The sequence below is a fragment of the Spermophilus citellus genome (genome assembly GCF_964194105.1).
Source record: "Spermophilus citellus genome assembly, chromosome: 13".
Lineage (NCBI taxonomy): Eukaryota > Metazoa > Chordata > Mammalia > Rodentia > Sciuridae > Spermophilus > Spermophilus citellus.
The window spans coordinates 15,064,676-15,088,608 of NC_138193.1; the positions used below are offsets into that span (position 1 = coordinate 15,064,676).

At 47.5% G+C, this 23,933-nt stretch overlaps 1 protein-coding gene across 1 annotated transcript in view; it reads right to left on the minus strand.

Moving 5' to 3' along the window:
• Positions 1-495: 495 nt before the first annotated feature.
• The window catches only part of LOC308632473 (uncharacterized protein), a gene marked incomplete at both ends in the record, with an annotated part of 33,833 nt that continues 10,395 nt past the window's right edge, over positions 496-23,933 (minus strand). Inside the window, 12 exon segments of the mRNA XM_081264570.1 lie at positions 496-555; positions 8,527-8,644; positions 11,000-11,164; positions 12,305-12,471; positions 14,233-14,418; positions 15,620-15,695; positions 16,028-16,249; positions 17,010-17,067; positions 17,486-18,682; positions 18,734-19,948; positions 19,951-20,500; positions 21,499-21,679. Of these exon segments, the coding sequence (XP_081120696.1) occupies positions 496-555; positions 8,527-8,644; positions 11,000-11,164; positions 12,305-12,471; positions 14,233-14,418; positions 15,620-15,695; positions 16,028-16,249; positions 17,010-17,067; positions 17,486-18,682; positions 18,734-19,948; positions 19,951-20,500; positions 21,499-21,679 (4,195 nt within the window).

Here is a 23,933-nt window from a genome sequence, read left to right on the forward strand (position 1 = left end):
TGACCTCCCCAAGGTGACAGTTCCTGACTCCCTGCAGAATCTTCTGGGACTGTTCTCACATTGCAATATCTTCAGAAAGGCTCAAGCTGACGGTGCTTGGAACGGTCTCCCCTCTCTCCACGGTTTACTTGACACATTCCTTCTAAGCCCAGAAACAGAAGCATCCTTTCCAGGAGGAAAGCGGTCATCAGGGCCAGAGGCATCTGCAGCACCCGGAATGTTGTCAAGGCAGCTCTGTGAAGGCACAGGCCCTGGCCACCCAACACTAGGTGTCACTCTGATTCAGCCTAAAGGGCACTCCCTGGAGGACCCCAGGGTCTGGAAAGTGCAGGGCAACCAAGTCTGCCTTGGAGACAATGTCGTAGCTTTTTATAAGGCTTCTTGAACCAAGGCTGCAAGTGGGGATTCTTTGTTGCCTGCCTTTTGCAAGCTCAGCTCTTCACAGTCTATGTTTGTGGTTTCTTGAGGTCTGTGACTTAGTATTTCCTTCCTCTGCTATATACAGAAGGCAGCAACTTCCCGTTCTTCCAGATCCAGGCAAGGCTGTCTCAAGCCCTGGAGGAGAGAGAGAGAGCTAAGTGTGGTGCTGGGGGACACAGTGCAGGGTCTCAGTGTCAGCTCCCTGGAGCTCTCTCTGAGGGGTTCCTCCAAGTGGGGCTGGTGCTGCTATTCTGAATCTCTACCCCTAATTTGGTGGAGATCAAGGAGCAATGTTGGAGGGGGGGGGGGTTCTCTGAACTGAGCCTACACAGCCTGAGGACTGGGGATGTCTGTTTGTCATAGGGGAATGTTCTGAGAATGTATAGAGTTCTTAAAAATACTCTCTCCACTCCAGATTCTGCCTCCCTTTGGATTGTGCTTTATGCAAAATATCCACAGGTCTTTAGGTCTACATGGAGCCAGACACAGGTGCATGTCAGAAGCACTCACCTGGCTCTGGGGTTCACTTGCTCTCAAAGGGTCTGGAGATGGGGAGGGGTGTTCTTGCCTCCAGTGATTGCTGCAGGGTCAGTAGAAGGCTGGGGGATTCAGCCAGGGCTCTTGGGCACCAAAACAGCTTCATGGGGCCAGTCTGAGCTTTTGTCTCAGCTTTCCTTCTATTCAAGGGACTCTGGGGTGTGGACCTGAAGGATGCACATTTTCAAGTGCTCTTCATAGGTCATGTCTAGTCTGTGTACTCTTTGAACTTAACTGGTACAAAGTTTCTTAAACTCAAAATGAAAATTCTCCCTGGATTTTTTTTAGCACTTTCTTTTTTTTTTAAAGAGAGAGTGAGAGAGGGAGAGAGAGAAAGAGAGAGAGAGTGAATATTAATATTTATTTTTTAGTTATTGGCGGACACAACATCTTTGTTTGTATGTGGTGCTGAGAATCGAACCCGGGCCGCACGCATGCCAGGCTACAAGAGAAAAGAGTCAGATTACATTTAGGGGTAAACCAATAAGGTTAACAACGGATTTTTCATCATAGACGCTGAAAGCGAGAAGATCCTGGAACAACGTATTTCAAACACTGAAAGACAATGGATGCCAACCAAGAATTCTGTATCCAGCAAAATTAAGCTTCAGATACGACAACGAAATAAAAATCCTTCATGATAAACAAAATCTAAAAGAATTTGTAGCCAGAAAACCAACATTGCAAAGCGTCTTGAGCAAAACTCTACACGAGGAAGAAATGAAAAACAATAACCAAAACCATCAGCGAGAAGTGCCTCGGTAAAGACAGAGGGCAGGGGGAAAGCTAATCATGGAGAAACAAACTAAATTAGAAAAAAAAAGAGATAAATAATCAAACATGGCAGGAAGTACAAACCATATTACAATAGTAACTCTAAACGTTAATGGCTTACTCTCCAATAAAGCGACATAGGCTGGTAACATGGATTAAAAAAACAAATCCAACAATATGCTGCCTCCAGGAGACACATCTGATTGGAAAAGACATACACAGGCTCAAGGTAAAAGGTTGGGAAAAAATAACCACGCACACGGTCCTCGTAAGCAAGCAGGGGTGGCCATTCTCATATTGAATAAAATCGACTTCAAGACTAAGTTAATCAAAAGGGATAAGGAAGGACATTATATACTGTTAAAAGGAACCATTCACCAACAAGACATAACAATTATCAATATTTATGCACCAAATAATGGCGCTGCGACGTTTATAAAACAAATTCTCCTCAAGTTCAAGAATCAAATAGACCACAACACAATAATTATGGGTGACTTCAACACACATCTCTCACCATTGGACAGATCCTCCAAACAAAAGTTGAATAAAGAAACTATTGACCTCAATATCACAATCAATAACCTAGACTTAACTGACATATATAGAATATATCAACCATCATCAAGTGGATATACTTTTTTCTCAGCAGCACATGGATCCTTCTCAAAAATAGACGATATATTATTCCATAGGGCAACCCTCAGTAAATATAAAGGGGTGGAGATAATACCATGCACTTTATCAGATCATAATGGAATGAAACTGGAAATCAATGATAAAAGAAGGAAGGAAAAATCCTACATCACATGGACAATGAACAATACGTTACTGAATGATCAATGAATGGGTTACAGAAGACATAAAGGAGGAAATAAAAAAATTCTTAGAGATAAATGAAAATACAGACACAACATATCGGAATCTATGGGACACAATGAAAGCAGTCTTAAGAGGGAAATTCATCGCCTGGAGGTCATTCCTCAAAAAAAGAAAAAACCAACAAATAAATGAGCTCACACTTCATCTCAAAGCCCTAGAAAAGGAAGAGCAAAACAACAGCAAATGTAGCAGAAGGCAAGAATTAATTAAAATCAGAGCAGAAATCAATGAAATTCAAACAAAAGAAACTATTGAAAAAATTAACAAAACAAAAAGTTGGTTCTTTGAAAAAATAAATAAGATCGACAGACCCCTAGCCATACTAACGAAGAGAAGAAGAGAGAGAACTCAAATTACTAACATATGGGATGAAAAAGGCAATATTACAACAGACGCTTCAGAAATACAGAAGACAATTAGAAATTATTTTGAAAACCTATACTCCAATAAAATAGAAGATAGTGAAGACATCGATAAATTCCTTAAGTCATATGATTTGCCCAGACTGAGTCAGGAGGATACTCACAACTGAAACAGACCAATATCAATAGATGAAATAGAAGAAGCAATCAAAAGACTTCCAACCAAGAAAAGTCCAGGACCGGATGGGTATATAGTGGAGTTTTACAAAACCTTTAAAGAAGAATTAATACCAATACTTTTCAAGTTATTTCAGGAAATAGAAAAAGAGGGAGCTCTGCCAAAGTCATTCTATGAGGCCAACATCACCCTGATTCCGAAACCAGACAAAGACACCTCAAAGAAAGAAAACTACAGACCAATATCTCTGATGAACCTAGATGCAAAAATCCTCAATAAAATTCTGGCGAATCGAATACAAAAACACATCAAAAAAATTGTGCACCATGATCAAGTAGGATTCATCCCTGCGATGCAAGGATGGTTCAATATATGGAAATCAATAAATGTTATTCACCACATCAATAGACTTAAAGATAAGAACCATATGATCATCTCGATAGACGCAGAAAAAGCATTTGACAAAGTACAGCATCCCTTTATGTTCAAAACATTAGAAAAACTAGGGATAACAGGAACTTACCTCGACATTGTAAAAGCTATCTATGCTAAGCCTCAGGCTAGCATCATTCTGAATGGAGAAAAATTGAAGGCATTCCCTCTAAAATCTGGAACAAGACAGGGATGCCCCCTATCACCACTTCTATTCAATATAGTTCTCGAAACACTGGCCAGAGCAATTAGACAGACGAAAGAAATTAAAGGCATAAAAATAGGAAAAGAAGAACTTAAATTATCACTATTTGCGGATGACATGATTCTATTCCTAGAAGACCCAAAAGGGTCTACAAAAAAACTACTAGAACTAATAAATGAATTCAGCAAAGTGGCAGGATATAAAATCAACACACATAAATCAAAGGCATTTCTGTATATCAGCGACAAAACTTCTGAAATGGAAATGAGGAAAAACACTCCATTCACAATATCCTCAAAAAAAATAAAATACTTGGGAATCAACCTAACAAAAGAGGTGAAAGACCTATACAATGAAAACTACAGAACCCCAAAGAGAGAAATAGAAGAGGATCTTAGAAGATGGAAAAATATACATTGTTCATGGATAGGCAGAACTAACATCATCAAAATGGCGATATTACCAAAAGTTCTCTATAGGTTTAATGTGATGCCAATCAAAATCCCAATGGCATTTCTTGTAGAAATAGATAAAGCAATTGTGAAATTCATATGGAAAAATAAAAGACCCAGAATAGCAAAAACAATTCTAAGCAGGAAGTGTGAATCAGGTGGTATAGCGATACCAGATTTCAAACTATATTACAGAGCAATAGTAATAAAAACAGCATGGTACTGGTACCAGAACAGGCGGGTGGACCAATGGTACAGAATAGAGGACACAGAGACTAATCCACAAAGCTACAACTATCTTATATTTGATAAAGGAGCTAAAAACATGCAATGGAGAAAGGATAGCATCTTCAACAAATGGTGTTGGGAAAACTGGAAATCCATATGCAACAAAATGAAACTGAATCCCCTCCTCTCACCATGCACAAAAGTCAACTCAAAGTGGATCAAGGAGCTAGATATCAAATCAGAGACTCTCCGTCTGATAGAAGAAAAAGTTGGCTCTGATCTACAGATTGTGGGGTCGGGCTCCAAATTCCTTAATAGGACACCCATAGCACAAGAGTTAATAACAAGAATCAACAAATGGGACTTTCTTAAACTGAAAAGTTTTTTCTCAGCAAGAGAAACAATAAGAGAGGTAAATAGGGAGCCTACATCCTGGGAACAAATTTTTACTCCTCACACTTCAGATAGAGCCCTAATATCCAGAGTATACAAAGAACTCAAAAAATTAGACAATAAGAAAACAAATAACCCAATCAACAAATGGGCCAAGGACCTGAACAGACACTTCTCAGAGGAGGATATACAATCAATCAAGAAGTACATGAAAAAATGCTCACCATCTCTAGCAGTCAAGGAAATGCAAATCAAAACCACCCTAAGATACCACCTCACCCCAGTAAGATTGGCAGCCATGATGAAGTCAAACAACAATGAGTGCTGGCGAGGATGTGGGGAAAAGGGTACTCTTGTACACTGCTGGTGGGACTGCAAACGGGTGCGGCCAATTTGGAAAGCAGTATGGAGATTCCTGGGAAAGCTGGGAATGGAACCACCATTTGACCCAGCTATTGCCCTTCTCGGACTATTCCCTGAAGACCTTAAAAGAGCACACTACAGGGATACTGCCACATCGATGTTCATAGCAGCACAATTCACAATTGCCAGACTGTGGAATCAACCCAGATGCCCTTCAATAGATGAATGGATAAAAAAAATGTGGCATTTATACACAATGGAGTACTATGCAGCAATAAAAAATGACAAAATCACGGAATTTGCAGGGAAATGGATGGCACTAGAGCAGATTATGCTTAGTGAAGCTAGCCAATCCCTAAAAAACAAATACCAAATGTCTTCTTTGATATAATGAGAGCAACTAAGAACAGAACAGGGAGGAAGAGCAGGAAGAAGAGATTAACATTAAACAGAGACATGAGGTGGGAGGGAAAGGGAGAAAAAAAGGGAAATCACATGGAAATGGAGGGAGACCCTCATTGTTATACAAAATTACATATAAGAGGTTATGAGGGGAATGGGATAACAAACATGGAGGGAAATGAATTACAGTAGATGGGGTAGAGAGAGAAGATGGGAGGGGAGGGAAGGGGGGATAGTAGAGGATAGGAAAGGTAGCAGAATACAACAGTCACTAATAGGGCAGTATGTAAAAATGTGATGTGTAACCGATGTGATTCTGCAATCTGTATTTGGGGTAAAAATGGGAGTTCATAACCCACTTGATTCTAATGTATAAAATATGATATGTCAAGAGCTTTGTAATGTTGTGAACAACCAATAAAAAAAAGAGTGAGAGAGGGAGAGAGAGAAAGAGAGAGAGAGAATTTTAATATTTATTTTTTAGTTATTGGCGGACACAACATCTTTGTTGGTATGTGGTGCTGAGAATCGAACCCGGGCCGCACGCATGCCAGGCGAGTGCGCTACCGCTTGAGCCACATCCCCAGCCCCTTTTTTAGCACTTTCATGCTAAAAATCTGAGGCTTGTTGGAGTTTACTTTCTAATAAAATGGACAGAAAAATAAATAGAAGAAAGAAAATTACAAACTGTGATGAGGGTAACGAAGGAATCATAGAAGATGCTAAAACAGAGGAAACTGGGTCTGGTTGAGTTAAGAGCCAGATGGTCCCTGACTGATGATGGTTTGACTCAAAATATTTCAACTTTACGAAGGTGCCATAGCAATCTGCATTCAACAGAATCTTCTCAAATTTTGAATTTTGCTCTTTTCTCGGGCTGGCATTCTGTGGTGTCATTCTCTCTCCAGGTGCAGGGAAGTGGCAGAATTGGGTTTGGCCATGAGATTGCCACGGTGCACAACCAAGCACAGTGTATGGTACTGCTAAGCAACGGAGGGGAGGTCTGGTAGGTCAAGTGTATGAAACACATTTCCATTTAGTGATATTTTCAATTTAAAAGGGGTTTATAGGTGTGCAACTCCATCGCAAGTTAAAGAACACCTATGTAGAAGGTGTTCTGTCCCTTTTGAGATGGCAGGACTCGAGTTCAGGTCTAAAGGACAAGAAGCAGTGGAAGTGGAGGGCAGATGGGTCTCACACAGGGCAAGCAGTTCACATAATGGCCCTAAGGAAGGTGTTCTTTTAAACATGCAAATACTGTCCCTCTTCAGCTTCCACTCAGAATATGGAGAGCTGGAAAGATGGTTGCTCCCACTCTAAGAAAAGTCAATATGCAAAATCATAACTTTTCTTGAACCCATTAGAGAGCTGAGTTTGAAGCTCCTCTAGTATGAGATCTAATAAAGGACAGACACCTCACCAGGTGTGGCACTGCATGCCTGTAATCCTTAGTGACACTCTATCTCAGAATAAATATAAATTGGAGGGAAAAAAAAGGACTGGGCATGTAGCTCAGTGCCCCTGGGCTCAACACTGAGTACTCCCCTCGCCTCAAAAAAACAGGCAACTCCAAGGAGAGACAGTGTAAGCACTGGTGTATGTCGGGCACAGCATGATAGGATGGGAGCAGCATGGGGCTGCCATGTGAATGGATAAGATTTCAGTTGAAATTTTTAGAAATCACCCACGGACAAGTGTAGAATCCATGGTAGCCACAACACAGGAAGTCCTCATCTACTGGTAGCCATAGGTCTCGGACCTCACTGGGTACTCGGGAGGAAGACTCCGGTCAGGGCAGGTGCTGGGAACACCTCCCTGGGTGCAGCCACCACTTCCATAAAGGCAACAATCCCCACCCAGATCCATGTCCCGTAGGGGAGGGGGCCTCAAGCCACTGAGGGAAGAAGGGTGAACTAAGGCTGAGATGACACCTCTGTATCTACAGCAACTCCACCCACAAAACTCAGCTCAGGCCAGCTCCAGACTGTCCACTCCTCAGGACACCAAGGCCCGGGACAGATGGTCTACCACACAACGTCAAGTTTTCAATGGAAAATTATGAGACATGCAAAAAAAGAAAAAAGAGAAAATGAAAAACAAAACAAAACAAAAACACTGTCAAGAAAAATAATAATTGTTAGGTGCAGGACAGGCTGAATAAGTTGTCTGCAGGGCATGCCAAACAAAGTTAGCTGCAGGATGACCTGGCTTCTCAAACCCTCTGTCTGGTTCTTTATCACCTGTTTGCTTCAAGCCCAAATGCCCAAGCCCCCGCTCAAGGCTGAACACTTAACCCCCTTGTGTGCCAACAAGGCAGCTTGCAAACCCAGGGACCCTATTAGATTTGGGCTATAAAATCTCCCTCCTGCCGCACCCCTCTCTCTTGCTCTCTCTCTCCTCTTTCTCTCTTTTCGCCCCTGTTGCACTGCTGCAATAAAGATCTCTTGGTTGCTCTGAGTGTTGTGGTCACTTTCCTTTCAATAATCATTTTTAAAAAGCCCAGACTCTGACATGAGCCACTTATTGAAATTGTCAGACAGGAAATTAAAATAATTATGATGAATATATTCATGCTTTAGTGGGAAAAGCAGGCAAAAATGCATGGACAAATTGGGAATCTCAGCAGAGATTAAAAACTATTAAAAACAATAAATGGGAATGCTAGAAGTAAGAGAAAATATGGTAACAGACATGGAGAAGGCTTTGACAGGCTCAGTCACAGACTAGATACAGCTGAAGAAGTAATCAGTGAGAGGGAAGGTCATCTGATAGAAATTAGCCAAACAGAAACAGGAAGTCAGGTGACAGGTCTGGGGAAGGAACAAAGTTGAGTTTGTTAAGCAGAAGAGAGTATCCTTGTAAGTATCTGCCATTTACCACGTCCCCATGGCCACTTACCCTGAGACTTGCAGCTTCTGCAGCCCTCACAGTCTTGAAGACAGCCTGGAGGAGCCACTGGGCATTGTCCACCAGCAGCTCCTCAGAGGACCTGCTTCTTGCCAAGGAGGCCTTTACACTTGGGAGTGTACAGAAGAAAAGCCAGTCTTACACTGGGCAGGATGGCAATTTCAACTAAATAATAAATGCCAGAAGGTTTTACAACATGAGCCTCTTCCAGAAAACTGGGGTGCCCTGGGGGGCCTATTTGAAGGAAGAATGCTCTAAAGGTTAATTTCACATTTTAAACTGACATTTTTATTTTAATGCTAAAAAAGTGTGACTCTCATAGAATCTATAAATTAACAAGAAGTATATTTTTAATGAAAATAACTGAGCTGATGTAACACAACCAATGCAACTACCTCAGATAATGAAAGGGAATAAGAAATTTTGTATAGAATTGTATTCAAGTCTTCGATTTAAACTTGTGATGGAAGGTCAGACTAAGTAAATTGACATTTCAATAGTATTTGTTTTAAATTGAATATAACTGATTTTAGTCAGGTCATTTTCTACCACTGAAAATAAAAATGCTGTGGAACTTAAGTAACTCACTTTGGCAAAATTGCAAGACCTCCGGGTCTGTTAGAAGGCGGAGAGCTTGATAAATGCACCTGGAATACTCATGTGGTTACTCATGTGGTTCTGCCTTTTTCCTTCCCTCCTCCCTCTTTCTTTCCCTTTTCCCATGTGCTGGGGTGTGGGGAGCCACTCGGAATGACCACGCCTTCCAGTCCTGAAGCAAGGATAGCAAGGTGTGGCTTCAGGTGTAGGTGCTTGGCTTGAGTTACACTCACCTCTCCCTTGTAATCCTATCCCTTCTGCCCTTTTATGGATAGAACTCCCTAAGAACAGTGTCCTCCCAAATAAAAAAGGTCACTTCCAAATGTGTTTCTCTCTCTCTCTCTCTCATCATCCTCTCATGACTTTCTCTTACTCTCCCTTTTGGGGAAAAGGAGAGTGGGGGAAAGTCCTGAAGCTTGGGTAAAGGTAAATCATGTCTGTGTTTTATTTTGTGTCACCCCATATTCACACGAGCGACCTTAGTTCAGTCCCCTGCGATGGATGGGGGTGGCACTGGAGGTTGAACCCAGGCCCTCTGCATGCTAAGAATGTTTTCTGATGCACTGACGCCTGAGTATCAGAGGGACTGCCCCCCGAGAGTTAGCCAATTTCCAGACGGTAATGAGTCACCTGCAGACACACCTTCCATGTGTGAACCCACCCTCCCAGAGCCCACACCCCCACCTCCTCCTTTACCTGCTTCTCCACTCCAGGCCACACGACCTGCCCTCATCATTCCAAGGCCAACTCCCATACTCAGAGCCCCTGAAATCCTTCAAACTCACCAGTCCTGGACGTGCCAGCCTGCTTGTGCTGCCTGGCCTGTGCTTCCTGTGAACACCACGGCACCTGCTCTTGCCGATGGCTCCCCTTGCTCCTCTACCAGGGTCTGACCCTGGTGCTTCCTTGTGCGGCCCTGGGTGGCATGCTGTGCCTCCTGCCTCTGGCTCTGTGAGCATGAAACTGCCTTCTTCACCTGTGTGTTTACCTTCTGTCTACCTGGTCAAGGCAAATCCCAGACCCTTATAACAATACCCATATAAGAAATGCTAAAATTACGTAGAAAAATGTTGGCAGCTAATCTGGAGAAAAGTAGCTAGGTTTTATTTGCTAATTTTAAAACAATTTATGTACCTGGTTTGGTTGATATTTACTTTTATACCTCAGAATAATTGACAGTAGCTCTAACTACCGAGCTTTCCATAAGGTAAGGGACTCGGGTGGAAAGGGAACAATGCTGTGGTCTTGACCATGTTCTGTACTATCAACAGGAAGCTGTTGTGAGGAGACAGTCAGTGGGAACTGGTCAGTTGCACAGTCTGGCTCCAGGCTGGCATGGTCTTCCTGGAGGATGATGTCCATGCACGTCCATGATCCTCTCGCTTACCATTCACGAACAGCCAGCATCGTGAATGACGGGGACATATTCTGAGAATGCGTTTGGGTGGTTTTGTCATCATGTGGCCATCAGAGGGGACTTACACAAACTGAGCTGGCCATAATGTCACTGGGGGAGACAATTTTATGGGACTGCCTTTGTACATGCAGTCCGTCATGGGCCAGAATGTCATTCTGTATGGCTTGACTGTATTGTTAAAGTTAACTGTCTTTCATTCAATAAAATAAGTATAAAAACAAATAGAGAACTAATGGTCAAAATTTAGATGTGGTTATAATATAAAGAGATCAGTTGTTTGTTTTTGTAGATTTACCCAAAGTGATGTGTACCAGCAATATGGTGTTTGGAAGGGAGGGGGAAGGAATGTAAACTCTTGGAGAATAAAAAATCAACAAATAGAAGAGGAATCTCACCTCTTTGGGTCTTGAAATAGCAGATCTTAGCGTTTTGTGCCAAGCAGCCTCTCACCTGGAGATGATGCGGAGCTGGCTGCTCATGGTTTGAATTTGCTCTGCCGCACAGCGAAGCTCCTGGGAACATCTCTGATCTATGCAATTCTTAGCAATGATAAGAATAAGTCTGGTGAAGTTTTGTCCAGAAGTTGCAATTTTCTTAGCAGAGGTGATCTTTGGTCTGCATCAAGAAAACAAAAGTGTTAAAACTAGGTAAATATTGCCCTCACGATTTGTCCCCAAGATGTTGGTGGCAAACTGCAAAGCCTGTCCAAAACTTGCTGGGCACAAGTTCCTTCGGTTCCCCAAGTGAGTATGCTTCAGTGTAAGCCACCATCTCCTGAGCCTCCCTGGGTTGGTCAGAAGCTGACCCCTGGCACCCAGCAGAATGTGGTGGACTTGGATCATCTGTCTGCATGGGACTGCTGAAGGGAGGGTAGCCTCCTGGCCATGGTCTCACCCACTGTCCCTAAGAGCTGTGCCCTGCTTTTAGCTGTCAGCAGGTGGCAAGGCATGTGTGAGTCCTCAAGAAGGGACAGGTATGGGGACATCCAGGCTGGAGCAAAGGTGCAGAGTCACATAGAGCTCTGCTCTAGAGTGCTGCTGGGGAGCTCTGCTATAGAGTAGAGTTCTGCTGGGGACTGGTAATTAATAGGCTGAAAATTTAACCTTTTTGAAATAAGTTTGAGAAGGAACCTCATTTTCCTTTCACAGAGATTTGGACTAAATCAACAGTTTTGGTGAGTTTTTTTTTTTTTTTGGGGGGGGGTATCTACCGGGTTTTGAATTCAGGGGCAGTCGTCCACTGAGTCCATCCCCAGCCCTATTTTGTATTTTGTTTAAAGACAGGGTCTCACTGAGTTGCTTAGCACCTTGCTCTTGCTGAGGCTGGCTTTGAACTCCAGATCCTCCTAGGGTTAGGGGACTCACTCCCTGGCCCTCTCTCCCCTGTGCATGCTGCCCCAGCTTCTCTGGTCAGAAAGAATGCAATGTTAGGGGTTTCAGCGTGAGAGGCTTAGCTCACAAGAGGGGTTTGCAAATCTAATGCTAAGGGAACAGGTGCAGGTATGTCCAGCCCAGTGTTTAATTCAGAGCCATTCCCAGCTCCTTGCCAGCCTTTGGAGAGCTTTTGGGAGACAGCAAAAGCCTTGTTGAAACACAGGACGGCAGCAGCTGTTCCCAAATGAGCTGAACCTGCATTGGTCACCTGTACCGTGTAGTTCCTTCTGGTCTTTAAAGATCAATGAGGCCACCCCAAACTGAGACCCACCCAAAACACCCACTTCTTTAGGCCCTCCTAGGAGGATACCCAGGTCTTCACACTCTGGCAATTTGTTTACGACATGCCGCCCCATTGTCAAGTAAGTCAGGAAATGCATCTTTTGCTTTTTTTTTTTGGATAAGGTTTGGGTCTAGGCCGCTGTTTGGTCCATCAGCCTTCTCCCTGTCCAGAATGCCGATGGACTGCCAGGTTTCAAGGCTATTGGTCTTTGAGATAAGGAGGAAAAGGAATCCTGGAAGGATAAGGGAGGATGGGTGAGAATGCCTCCCCCCTCCCCACAATTTCCTGAGGGTGTTTTTATTTTGCATGTGTTACAGCTTGAAGCCCTAACCTGGACGTGACTGTAGGAATGGCTAGTGTTCTCTGCTGACACACAGAAGGCCTTTTGCCAAGGAAGATTTAAGATCTGAAGTTAGGGAAATTCCTTGCAAGAGCACTTCCTTGTGTGCAGGAGAAGGGTTCAAACTCGGAGATCAAGCTGGATATCCCGCCACCCCCTTGCTTCCTGGAACTCCAGCCCCCCCTGCCGGGATGCGGAGCTGCTGGTAAGGCTGCCTCTGATCACATCCTGACATCTGACTGCACTGCTTCAGGAAGTCCTGGTCCTCCATGTGCCTAGCCAGTGCCTCCCAACCAGCCCTTTAAACTCTTCTTTCTCGCCCTAGAGCACAGATACTGTGGCTGCTAAAGTCCAGGATCAGGACTGGGGTCTGGGGAGCCGGGGGAGTCCCCTGCACAGGGATTCTCTTTCACCAGGCGCTGTCTTTCCTGTTAAAAGGGGGTCCTTTGGTTTTCCTTTTGTCATCTCCTCCATATTTACCACAGGGAACTCAGTGGGTGGAGGACCATATTTTGGGGTCCTTAGCCACTCTGCCAGCACCCAAGTTCTATATAAATCAGAATATCTGAGATGCTTAGAAAGAAAAGTCAGCAAGAGGACGTAGCTACCCCCACTGTGCTCTGATGACCCTGGGGTCACTGTTCCAGTGAGGGGCTGACCAGTAGTAATGGGCAGGGATCGGGAACAGGGACAGGACAATGAAGGTCTGAGGCTTGGGTGTGGAGGGGGCTGCTGGGTTTGAGGTCACCTAGCCAGGTACACCCACCCTTCTCTTTTGGACCCTTCACCCTAGACTGAGAGCAAGGCCCACATGGCTCAGCCGTGGATTTGGGAGCTGCTGTATGCACCTCCACACCGGAGGCTTTCTACGAGGTTCTCATTGCCATCTTATATCTTCCTTTCACACACTCAGCAAATGGACTTCTTATTTTTTTTCCTTGCAGGTGTGTTGATATCAAAGAATGCTTACTTCAATTTAACCAAGCAGAGGGATAAAGAGAATTAGAATAGGCCTCATATAATTGGAGTTGGCCCCCCAAGGCTGGTGGGAGCAGGGTCTCCCTCCAGGATGAGTGGCCCTGAGTGGTTAGCCTTCAGGAGGTGGCTGCTTTGGGGGGTTTTTTTTTTGGGGGGAGGGTGGTACTGGGAATTGAACCCAGGGGTTTTAAACCACTGAGCCACATGCCCAGCCCTTTTTATTTTTTATTTTGAGACTGCGTCTCCTTAAGTTGCTGAGGTCGACCTAAAACTTGTAATCCTCCTACTTCAGCCTCCCAAACCACTGGGTTTACAACTGTGCACCACCACTCTGAGTTTGCCTTGGGGAGTTTTAAAGACATAAATAGCTCCCTTCAGCTTTTGGGAAATTATCTTCCCTGGTGCAGTGTGACAAAGCCTCAGAGACCCAGCAGCGGAGGAGAGGAAGGGGGAGGTGCGGTGACATCAAGCTATTCCCAGGTAGATGATGAAGGGACTGTACAGAGATGTGAGTGCCAAGTGGTGCCACGTGTGCCCTTCCTGCAGGGAGCTGCCCAGGGCGGCCCTGGCTCTTGGAGGGCAGCAGCGGGGAGAGTAACTTCCCATGATGCCCAGGCCTCCCACCACCATGGCTGCTGATGCCCAGTACCAGGACGTGCCCGCTCCTCCTCAGGCTCTGAGCCATCAGGGACACCTGCTCCGTCATCTCCTGTGTGATCTGGGCGATTCTGCTCTCGTGGCCTGTGCTGCCATCCTGGTCCTCCTGGGGAGGCTGGTCCAGCTCAGCGTGAGGTCTGGCTGCACAGCTGCGGGAGTCAGGGGAGTCGTCCTGCTGCTGTAAGAAGACAGTGCATTAACAGAGTGGCCCTGCTGGCCCTCAGCCTTCAGACCGCAGTGGCCTGCCCACTGCGTTTCCATTATGTTTTAAAGAAAGAGGAGAGGGAGCCAGGAGGGTTTCCTGATTCCTCCACATCCCAGCAGTCTTGGCCATCTACCCCAAATATTTAGGAGAATAGTGAGGGGACAGGATGATTCCCTATTAACTTGTGCTCCGTTCATCTGGGATTGGCATAAACCGAAACCTGGTACACTTAGTTCCAGATATCATTAAAATATTAAATGTTATTTTCTTCTGTGAAGTTTTAGCCTTTGCATGGGAGAAGGATCATCTGCAGCTCTTGAAGAAATTCAAGAACTCTTCAATATTCCAACTCTGGGAAGACACTTTTGCAAAAGGACCTAACGGTTTGGTTATCAAAAACTATGACTCCCCCCGCACCCCCCCCCGCACCCCCCCCCCCCCCGCACACACACACACAAGAGCTTGGTGGGGGTTGTTTTCTAGTGAGAAAAAAAGAGCTGCCCCTGATATCTACAAGCAGGCTCCATGCTCACAGTTAGGCCATGTTCTTTCCCTATTGAACTTTTAGCAGAGCCTTCCCTAAGCCTTTTCTTGACCCTGGAATTGACAAGTTATTCTGCATTTGGAAGTAAATTCAGTAACTGAGTTGAGAAAATCTTTGATTATGTCTTTTTCTTACTTCCTCAGAGATGGCTCCCTCCATCCAGGACTTCCCAGCCTCTGAAACTGGGAGCTGAATAGATTTCTTGTCTTTATAATATAATTACATAGCACGTCGTATTTTGTTATGGCAGCAAGACGTGGATTAAGAAATTTGAACTAGTGTGAACCAAGAAGTCACCTGGCCTTACTCCTGTTGGTTGCCTTCAGTTTAACCATCCCCACCTTCTGACCATGTGCAGTATCCTCTACTGCTTTATTGGTCTAGTTCTGGACAGTGTGGGTACCCTCTGAATGCTGGGAGCCTTTTCCAGAGAGCACCAACAGGCCAGCCGGAAGGGACTCAGAAGATGAAAAGATGGACAAGGGAGAAAACTCTGCTGAGACCAAGACTCAACTGCAGGGACTGAAGGCCAGGGGAGGAAATGGTGCCCTGATGAGCCCAGCTAAGGGTGAGGAGGCTGGGAAATACCCTTTTCCACTCATGTCCCAGCTGGAACTGTGGGGACCATACGCATCCAAACCCACACCTGTCTTCAGGCCCTTCCATAATGCGAGGAGCCCAGGACGCTGTGTCCGAGTTCCCCTGGCTGCAGGAAAGATTCGGAGGGTGACTCACTAGGGCAGGGGATGCACAAGCCCCTCCCTAGGCCGCTGTCTTCCCTGGCAGGTTCTGAGGAGGCTCACTGTGAGATGCTGGTCTGGGTTGAGTGGAGGGCATGCCTGCACCACAGGAGCCCCAGGGCGTGGGGACAGAATCCTACGGCAATGTGTCAGGCAGCAATGCTGGCCTCTCCGACTGTCCTCACACCCTAGGGTGGCCCTGGAGGCAGAGTCCTTCCCTGTCCCAGTGTTCCCCTGTACATGCAGGACAGCACTCCCCTGGAGTGGAAAGAGCAGAATATGGGGGCCTGCCCCTCACCTGGGGGACCCAGACCCCAACAGAGAAAGGACTTCCCTGCAGGGACAAGAGGGGCGAAGGGGCTGCTGGAGCTGCTGCTCTCCATCCTGGAGGCCTTCAGACCTGGGCAGCTGCATCCACCTGCCCTGAGCCTTGGGGGGTGCTCCACGGAGAGGTTCTGATGGAGGAGAGTCCATCAAGGGGCCTGTCAGTGAACCCAGCGGCACCAGCACTGTCCAAACCCTACGGAGAAACAGGTTTGGGGGGAGGAGGCTGCCAGCCAGGGGAATCTGTGCGAATGGAGGTGGGCAGCGAGTGAGCCCAGAGCCCTGCTGGCATCGGAGCAGAGGACTCTGGCGGCAGGAGAAGGAACTGTGCCTACTGTCCTTTCTGCTCCCGTGGCAATAGGGTGGCTTCTGAGGGCAATCACATTTTAGTGAGGAAAATGAGGGAAAAGTAACGGGTGGAGAAGCACAGGGGGTGGTCAGTTGCACCTGGGAGGAGGTCTCAGGAATGGTTGGGAGGCTCTGCCCAGCCAAGCATAACCTCACACGGGGGACAGACCAGGCTGTGCCATGGGCCTGCCTGAACAAGTCTGCTGAGGAACTTCCCGAGCCCTGCCAACCTAGTCTATGTCCTGCTGACACTGGCCTTGGTCAATATGAATGGGTGTCCTAGGTGTCCTGTCTCACCCTGGAAAGAAATGAGTGCATGTGGAAGGACAGACCCCACATCTTTCCAATAAATTCTTCTTTTTTCCCCTTGCTACAGCAATTCCACTGAATTCCCGCCACTTGCAAAGAAAAAAACCCTGATTGGAGCACGCAAGTGACATCTGTGGAGGTCAAAGTGGCACTCAAGAAGAGTGCTGCCAGTCATGGTAAGGAAACCACTTCTGGGTGGGGTGACTGGGGAAAACCTCATGGAAGACAGTACTAAGGTAGGCACTGCTTCTAGGACACTGGCCACAGGCCAGGCAAATGCAAATATTTTGCCTGGATACCCTTCATCCTCCGTCAGGCTAGAGTGCCAGAGTCCAAAATGGCGATGAAGCTTCCCAGCTGGGAAATGGTAGCAGAAGGTGCAGCCCAGACAGCTGACTGCCAAGCTTGGGCTCTTGGAGGCTGTGTGCTGCCTGCCCAAGGGGAATTACATCATGGCACTGAGACCCTGGAACTTGGCAGGATCTCTGATGCCTAGAAGAGGGTTGAGGTGTGGGTGGAGAAAAGATGCTGAGGAGCCTACCATGCCCATGCTTGCTGGGGGGGGTCCCAGTGACAGCTGGCTCAGCAGTGCAGGTTCTCATTGAACTCCCAAGGGTGGCCCTGGGGGCAGAACCCTGAGCATCCACCTTGCCTCCCACAGCACCCTCCTCACAGTGGAGCTGGGGCTGGATGGAGTCCTGTTCTGGGGCCCTTGCTGGCTCCTCCCTGAGCTTTAAGCACTGGTCCAGGAGACTCCAGGCCTAGGTATGACCACCTTTCCAGGCCTGGAGCTGGGCCACTGCATGGTGGGCCCGGGCTGCCCACTCCCACCGAAGCCACTCCAACACATACATGCCCCACTCCTCTGGACCTTCTTGGAGCACAGAAACCCTCTTGTTCACCTCCTTGGTGAGGATGAGAATGCTCTCCAGAGCTATAAGAAGGTCTTCTGGGCAAGGCCCAGACTCTTGATGTCTTACTACAATTCCCTGTACAGCTTGGAAACCAGATACCATTCTTTCTAGGGACCTTCGTGTCCTGGTCTGGGAGTTCTTGCAGACAGAGAACTGTGGAGAAATAGCATCTTGAAAGGCACATTCATACTCTGCATTGATGCCACTGAGGTGGCCAGTCAGGGTCTTGGCTCGGAGGGTGAGCTCCAGGCAGAGAATCTGAAAGCGCATGGACAGGCTGGGAGATGGTTTGGGGAAGGAGCCTAGGATCTGTGCCACATCCAGCAGAGCGTCTCTGAGTACATGAACCTCCCTGCACAGAAAGGAGATCTCACCCTTTACCTGCTCATCCCCACACAGAAGGCCAGACAGACTGGCAGCCTCCTGCAGCCTTTGAGAAACATCTGCTACCTGATCCAACCCTTCCTTCAATCCCTGATGATCCTTTACAGCCTGTTGCAGGGGCAGTAGAAACAGGCCTTGTCTCCCACTGAGCCTCTCCATGTTCTGGATCAGGTCTTGAACAGCCACTGACCACAGAAAGCATCCATTCTCAATGTTCCCTTCCCAAGATGCAGGAGCTTGGAGACCATCAGAGGCCAGAACCATGTCCAACAGCCGTTTGGCATGAATCTCTGCCTCCTCCAATCTGTCCCCGATTTGCAATAGCACTTCTGGATGTCCCAAGGAGTCAGGATCCTTCTTATCCAGATCCTTGCAGCAACTTTTAGCTGCTAGTTGAACCATTGAAGTTAAATTCTGCTGAAGCTCTGTGAATACTGAAATGCTCCCTGATAGATCAGTTTGGGGGTTATGGCAAAAGAGTTGTTGACACAGAGGATACCAGTCACCAGCCGTGGCTACCAAACCCTGACTGGTTTCCCTGGTCCCCCCAGACAGTCGGCAAGTGGCTTCTAGAAAGCTATCACTTCTAGAAGTTGTGCTATGGGCTGTCTCCCTGGCCAGGTCAATAACAGAAGGTGCCAGTGTCGGGATCTCTTGGAGTCTTGTCATCCTCTCTGATCCCCGTGGTCCCTCCCCACCCTCTTAGGCTGCATCTGTGTCTGCACCCTGCTCCAGCACTTGGGTGCAAGCTGAGGCCACTGCCTGGAGGTCCTGGCTCTCTTCAGCAGGAGTGAGTTTGCTGGTGGTGAGGGGAGGAGCAGACCTCCTCTGTGCACAGGTGTTAGGACTCCAGGGGTGAGAAGGACAGTCTGTTGGTGGATAGGGCATGGCCAGGTCACTTTCCCCTAATACAGGAACCCTCTGGTGTTTCCACCCAGGAAGTGAGTTGTCCTGGAGGCTTGGGAGAAGGGTATGAGGCTGTCCCTTAGCTATGTCAAATCTTTGGACTTGGTCTCGAAGAGGGCTGAGGATATGTGGATGGTTGGTCCCATCCAACCCCTCTTGGACTTGCTGAACGGAATAGATGAGATGTGTTGCCATGGCTAAAAGTACCTCTCTATCCTGAGAGCTGCACCCACCTGACCTGTGCTGGGTAGCTGCACCCAGGACCAAGGAAGACTGCTGCAGCTGCCAGATCAAAACTCTCAGGCCATTCCGGAAAATGGGATCCGAATCACGGCCCACATACCTACTCATTACCTGCACTATGTGTGCAGCTCGGCCCTGCAAATACATCACAGACCTGGAAAACCCTCCGGGATCTCCACTCCTCAAAGCCCACGCAAGGAAGTTCAAGTGCTTGATCATTTCCTGAGTGGACACGCTCAGGAATTCAGGAATGTTGAGAACATCATCAAAACAGGCAAAACAGGCCACGAGGCGTTCGCTCACCCGAGCCCAGGCCTGAAGCAGGGCCTTCAGGGCCGCAGGGCTCCAGTCCGCACCAGACTCTGCGGGGCCTCCTGAGAACAGCTGGTGCACTCTGGCCACCAGCCCGCCAAGGTCTGCCACGGCGGCCTCCAGGTCTCTACCAGTTTGTCGCCGGGAGCAGCAAACCAAGACCAAGTGGGCCACCCGGAGCATCTGCTCTGCCCACTCGTGGAAAGCTGCACGGAAACGCTGGAGGCCTTTCCGCAAGACCCCGTTCGCGCCCGGCGATCCGACTGCAGAAGTCGCCAAGGCGGCGCTGACCAGCCTTTGAAGAGGGCTCTGGGTGTCTGTGAACGTGTCCAGGATCTGGCGCAGGAGCGCAGCGCGCACTCCCAGGGAGAGGGCGTCGGTGGCGGCCAGCAGCGCCGCGCGCTCCTCGGCGGTCTCCAGCCTCTCCTGGCCGGTCCGCGGGGGTCCGTCGCTCCCGTCCAGGCGCCGGATGGCGCCCCGCAGCTCCAGCGGGCCACCAGGTGCAGCCTTTCTGGCGGCGCGGAGCAGGCGGCCAGGTGCATGCAGTGCGCGACCATGGCGGCCAGCGGCGCGGCCAGCTGGCCGTCGCGCAGGCGCTCGGACGCCGCTAGCAGCTCACGCAGCTGCTGCAGGCGCCAGGAGAGCGCGCCCACACGGGTCCCAGCCGCAGGGATCGCGACGCCGGACTCCAGCCGCTCCAGCAGCTCTTCCAGGGTCTTCCTGGCGGTAGCGAAGACGCGGCTCCGGGTCGCGGCCAGCTGTGAGTCGCGGGGATGCTGGAGGTGGCCGCGGGCAGTCGCCAGCAGCGCAGGGATGCAGTCCCGCAGCAGGTGACCCGAGGGACCCAAGCTCTCCTCCCGTCCGCGCGCCACCAGCCCGCCCAGGTGCTGCAGCGCCGCCACCAGCTCCCCCAAGTGGCCAAGCAGCGAGGGCGCGTCCTCTGCCGCCTCCAGCGCGTCCAGGCAGGCCAGGCACCTACCGGCTGTCCCCACTGTCTGCCTGGCGATTGCTGCATCTGCCAGGAGCAGGACCTGTTTGGGCAATCGGGACAGGAGGAGCTTGAAGATGATTGCACATTATTTGGAGTGATGGGGACAGCGGTGGCAGCTGCTTCTGTCCCCTAGACTCAGCCCCAAAAGTCACCCAAGAGTGGCGTTTATATTTGGTTACATTTGGTTGAACCGAGAAGGTAAGGCAGCTACATTCCATGTATGGATGGGTCCATCTGGAGTGTTTATTGTTTGGATGAGGGTGATGGGGGCTGGAGAGAAAGCCGGCCATGAAGTGCCTCTGAGATATCTCCTCTAGCCTGTGCCTGCCACTCCAGAACAGCTGTATCCACCCCTCCAAAAGAACTGGTACCCAAACCAAGAGCCCGCCTTGCACCCCTCTCCTCCCCGGTCAGCAGGTACCTATTGTTGCAGTCCTCCTTTAATAGAACCTGTTAAAATTCAAACACCTGCCCCCTAATAACTCTACTACTAAAGTTTTACTGATTATATTTCATAATATTTAAGGCATATGGATTTTAATAACCAGCGATGCCCAGAGTAAAAGTCACATCATAATGGTGGAATGTCAGGATGGGAAATGGGGAGCATTTGAAGGCTAAGGGATGAGCCAGGCTTCCCACCAGACCCTTCCAGCTATAGACCAGGGCCACAGAGCTTTCATCTGGGAGGCTGGTTTGCCAATCAGGCTGAGGGTTGCAGAGGTTTCAATAGCCTCTTCCAATAGCTCTTGGCAGAAAGAGGATGGAAAATGACCCTTTGGGTAGCATCTTTTTATTAGAGATTGGTGGTTAGGGGGTGAGGAGACCACATGGGGTTCAAGGCGAAGACCCTACATATGTCTACCCAGCTCCCCATGGAAGCTTCCACATTCAGCATTGACTAAATTGGTAGTGAACTCTCTGCCTATGATCTTTACAGAAATGAGCAGGTTTCACTCTTGGGGACAGGGGTCCACTGTGGGAGTAACGTGCCCACTCATGCTGCTTGTGACCAGCTAGCACTGACAACAGCCTCACCTTTGTGGTGTCCACCAGCATCTGCTGAGCTGTGGTCACGAGCTGCTCTTGGTGGTACCGACATTCTGGCTGCAGATGGAGTTTCTGAGCCACCAGTGTGATGTTCCTTCCAGACAGGATCAGAGACTCGGCCTTGGGCTCCATTTCCTCCTGGAGCCACGTCTGGGAATCTCCTGCCACCCTGGACAGATACACTGCATTTACAACAGGCAACAGAGTAAAAAGCACATCCCTGGGGCCTGGGGCTGGGACTCAGTGGCAGAGCTTGGCCTCACATGTGTGAGGTACTGGGTTCAATTCTCAGCACCACATATAAATAGATGAATAAAATAAAGGTCCATCAACGACTAAAGAAATATTTTTTAAAAAAAAAAGCATATCCCTAAGGAAATTATGATACACAGATTAGAAAGTGCTAAGCAGCCATGTAGGGCTTTATTTGTGATGATTGAAGGCTCTCTAGGACATAGTGTTGAGTTAAAAATAAGTTCCTATCACCAGTAGTGGCACACACCTGTAATCCCAGCAGCTCAGGAGGCTGAGGCAGGAGGATCATAAGTTCAAAGCCAGCCTCAGCAACTTAGCCAGGCCCTAAGCAACTTAATGAGATCCTGTCTCAAAACAAACAAACAAACAAGGAGCTGGGGGGATGTGGGTCAGTGGTTAAGTGTCCCCAGGTTCTATTCCTGATATGTATGTATAAATAAATAAAGAAATCCAGCCTTAGGGATAGAACATTGAAGATACAAATTTGCCACAAACAATATATGCAAAACACTTCGCCCAGTAATCTAGAATATGTGTCTACTCAAGGGCACATGGATCATTTACAATCACAGGTCAAATAATGGGCCACAAAACATGGCTAAACTATGTATTTAGTGGACCACAGTACAATTAAATAGAAACAAGGCCAAAACAGTAAGTACAAAATCTCTGGCTGTGTGTTCAGGAGAGACTAAAGTTGGAACTGGAGGGGAGAATATATAGGAGACCGAAATCTTTCCTAGCAGTGTTCACATAGAGCCTGGAGCGATGGCAGCCCTCCAGGGACATGCAGTTCAGTGGCCCTTCCCTGTTCACCATCAGTGTGACCTGTTTTATGCATACACAAACGTGCATATTCATATGTGTGTGTATACACCTACAATGATTTTTTTTTCTTGGTACCAGGATTGAACTCAGGGGCACTTGACCACTGAACCACATCCCCAGCCCTATTTTAGGTTTTATTTAGAGACAGGGTCTCACTGAGTTGCTTAGCACTTCACATTTGCTGAGGCTGGCTTTGAACTCACAATCCTTCTGCCTCAGCCTCCTGAGCTGCTGGGATGACAGGCATGTACCACCCTACCAGGATCCTACAACAATTTTATATGATTTTTTTAAAAAGGAAAAATGGGAGGAGATGAGGAAGGAAAAAAATGGGAAGAGAACATAAAAAGGAGAAAAAAAGAAAAATATCTGGAATATAGACTCAAACGTTCACAGGGGTGGTTCTAGGTCATCAGCTTATAGATAAAGTTTTCTTCCTTCAGCTTATTCATATTTCCTAAATGTTCATCAAATGTTCATTGTATGATATGTTTGCAAATGAAAGAAAACACAGAGGGCCCTGCTCGAAGTCACGCTGTGCTGGTGAACACTAGTCCAGGGTGATTGATGGGATCGGTTCCTTCTGGCCTCCAGGAAGCTTCCCCAGCAGCAGGAAGCTGGAGCTGGTCAGCAAGCCCTGGGCAGTTCATGCTGGGCCTTCGTTTGGCTCTCCCTGAGCACTTCTTGAGGAGCTGCTCCCAGAGCCAGCCTGCCAAACCCAAGTCCAGATAGGAGTTATTGCAATGTTAATTATCGCAATATTGCAGTATTGCCCAGGGGCTGGACCATTTCCCATGGTCATGAACCTAGATAATTATCTGCATAAATGATTCATGTTTCTGCAGACAACACAGTGAAAGCACTTATGCTGAAACAGACAAAGATATTTAACTTCTCTCAAAATTTAGTGTGCCTTTCTTTTGTGATTACAAAAACGTGTGTTGCAAAACTTAGAATGCACAAAGTATTTGAAGAATACAGAATCACTCTGTTCTTAAGTTCTTAAATAAATTACAATAAATATTTTGGGCAAATTTCTTTTTACCTAATTGGGGTCTCAACATGGATAGCCCCTAATCTGCCTCCATGTCTTTATTTTATCATGGAAAAATAGGCATAATATAAAATTTATCTTTTTTTTTTCTTTTCAGTGCTGGGGTTTGAACCCAGGGCTTTGTGCATGATAGGCAAGTGTTCTACCACTAAGCCACATCCCCTGCCTGAAATTTATCATCCTTAAATGTACAGCTTTGGCACTGAGTGTCCACACTTCCATGCTCCACTCCTGTGTCCATCTCCAGACCTTGATTCATCTTCCCAAACAGAAACTGAACCAGTAA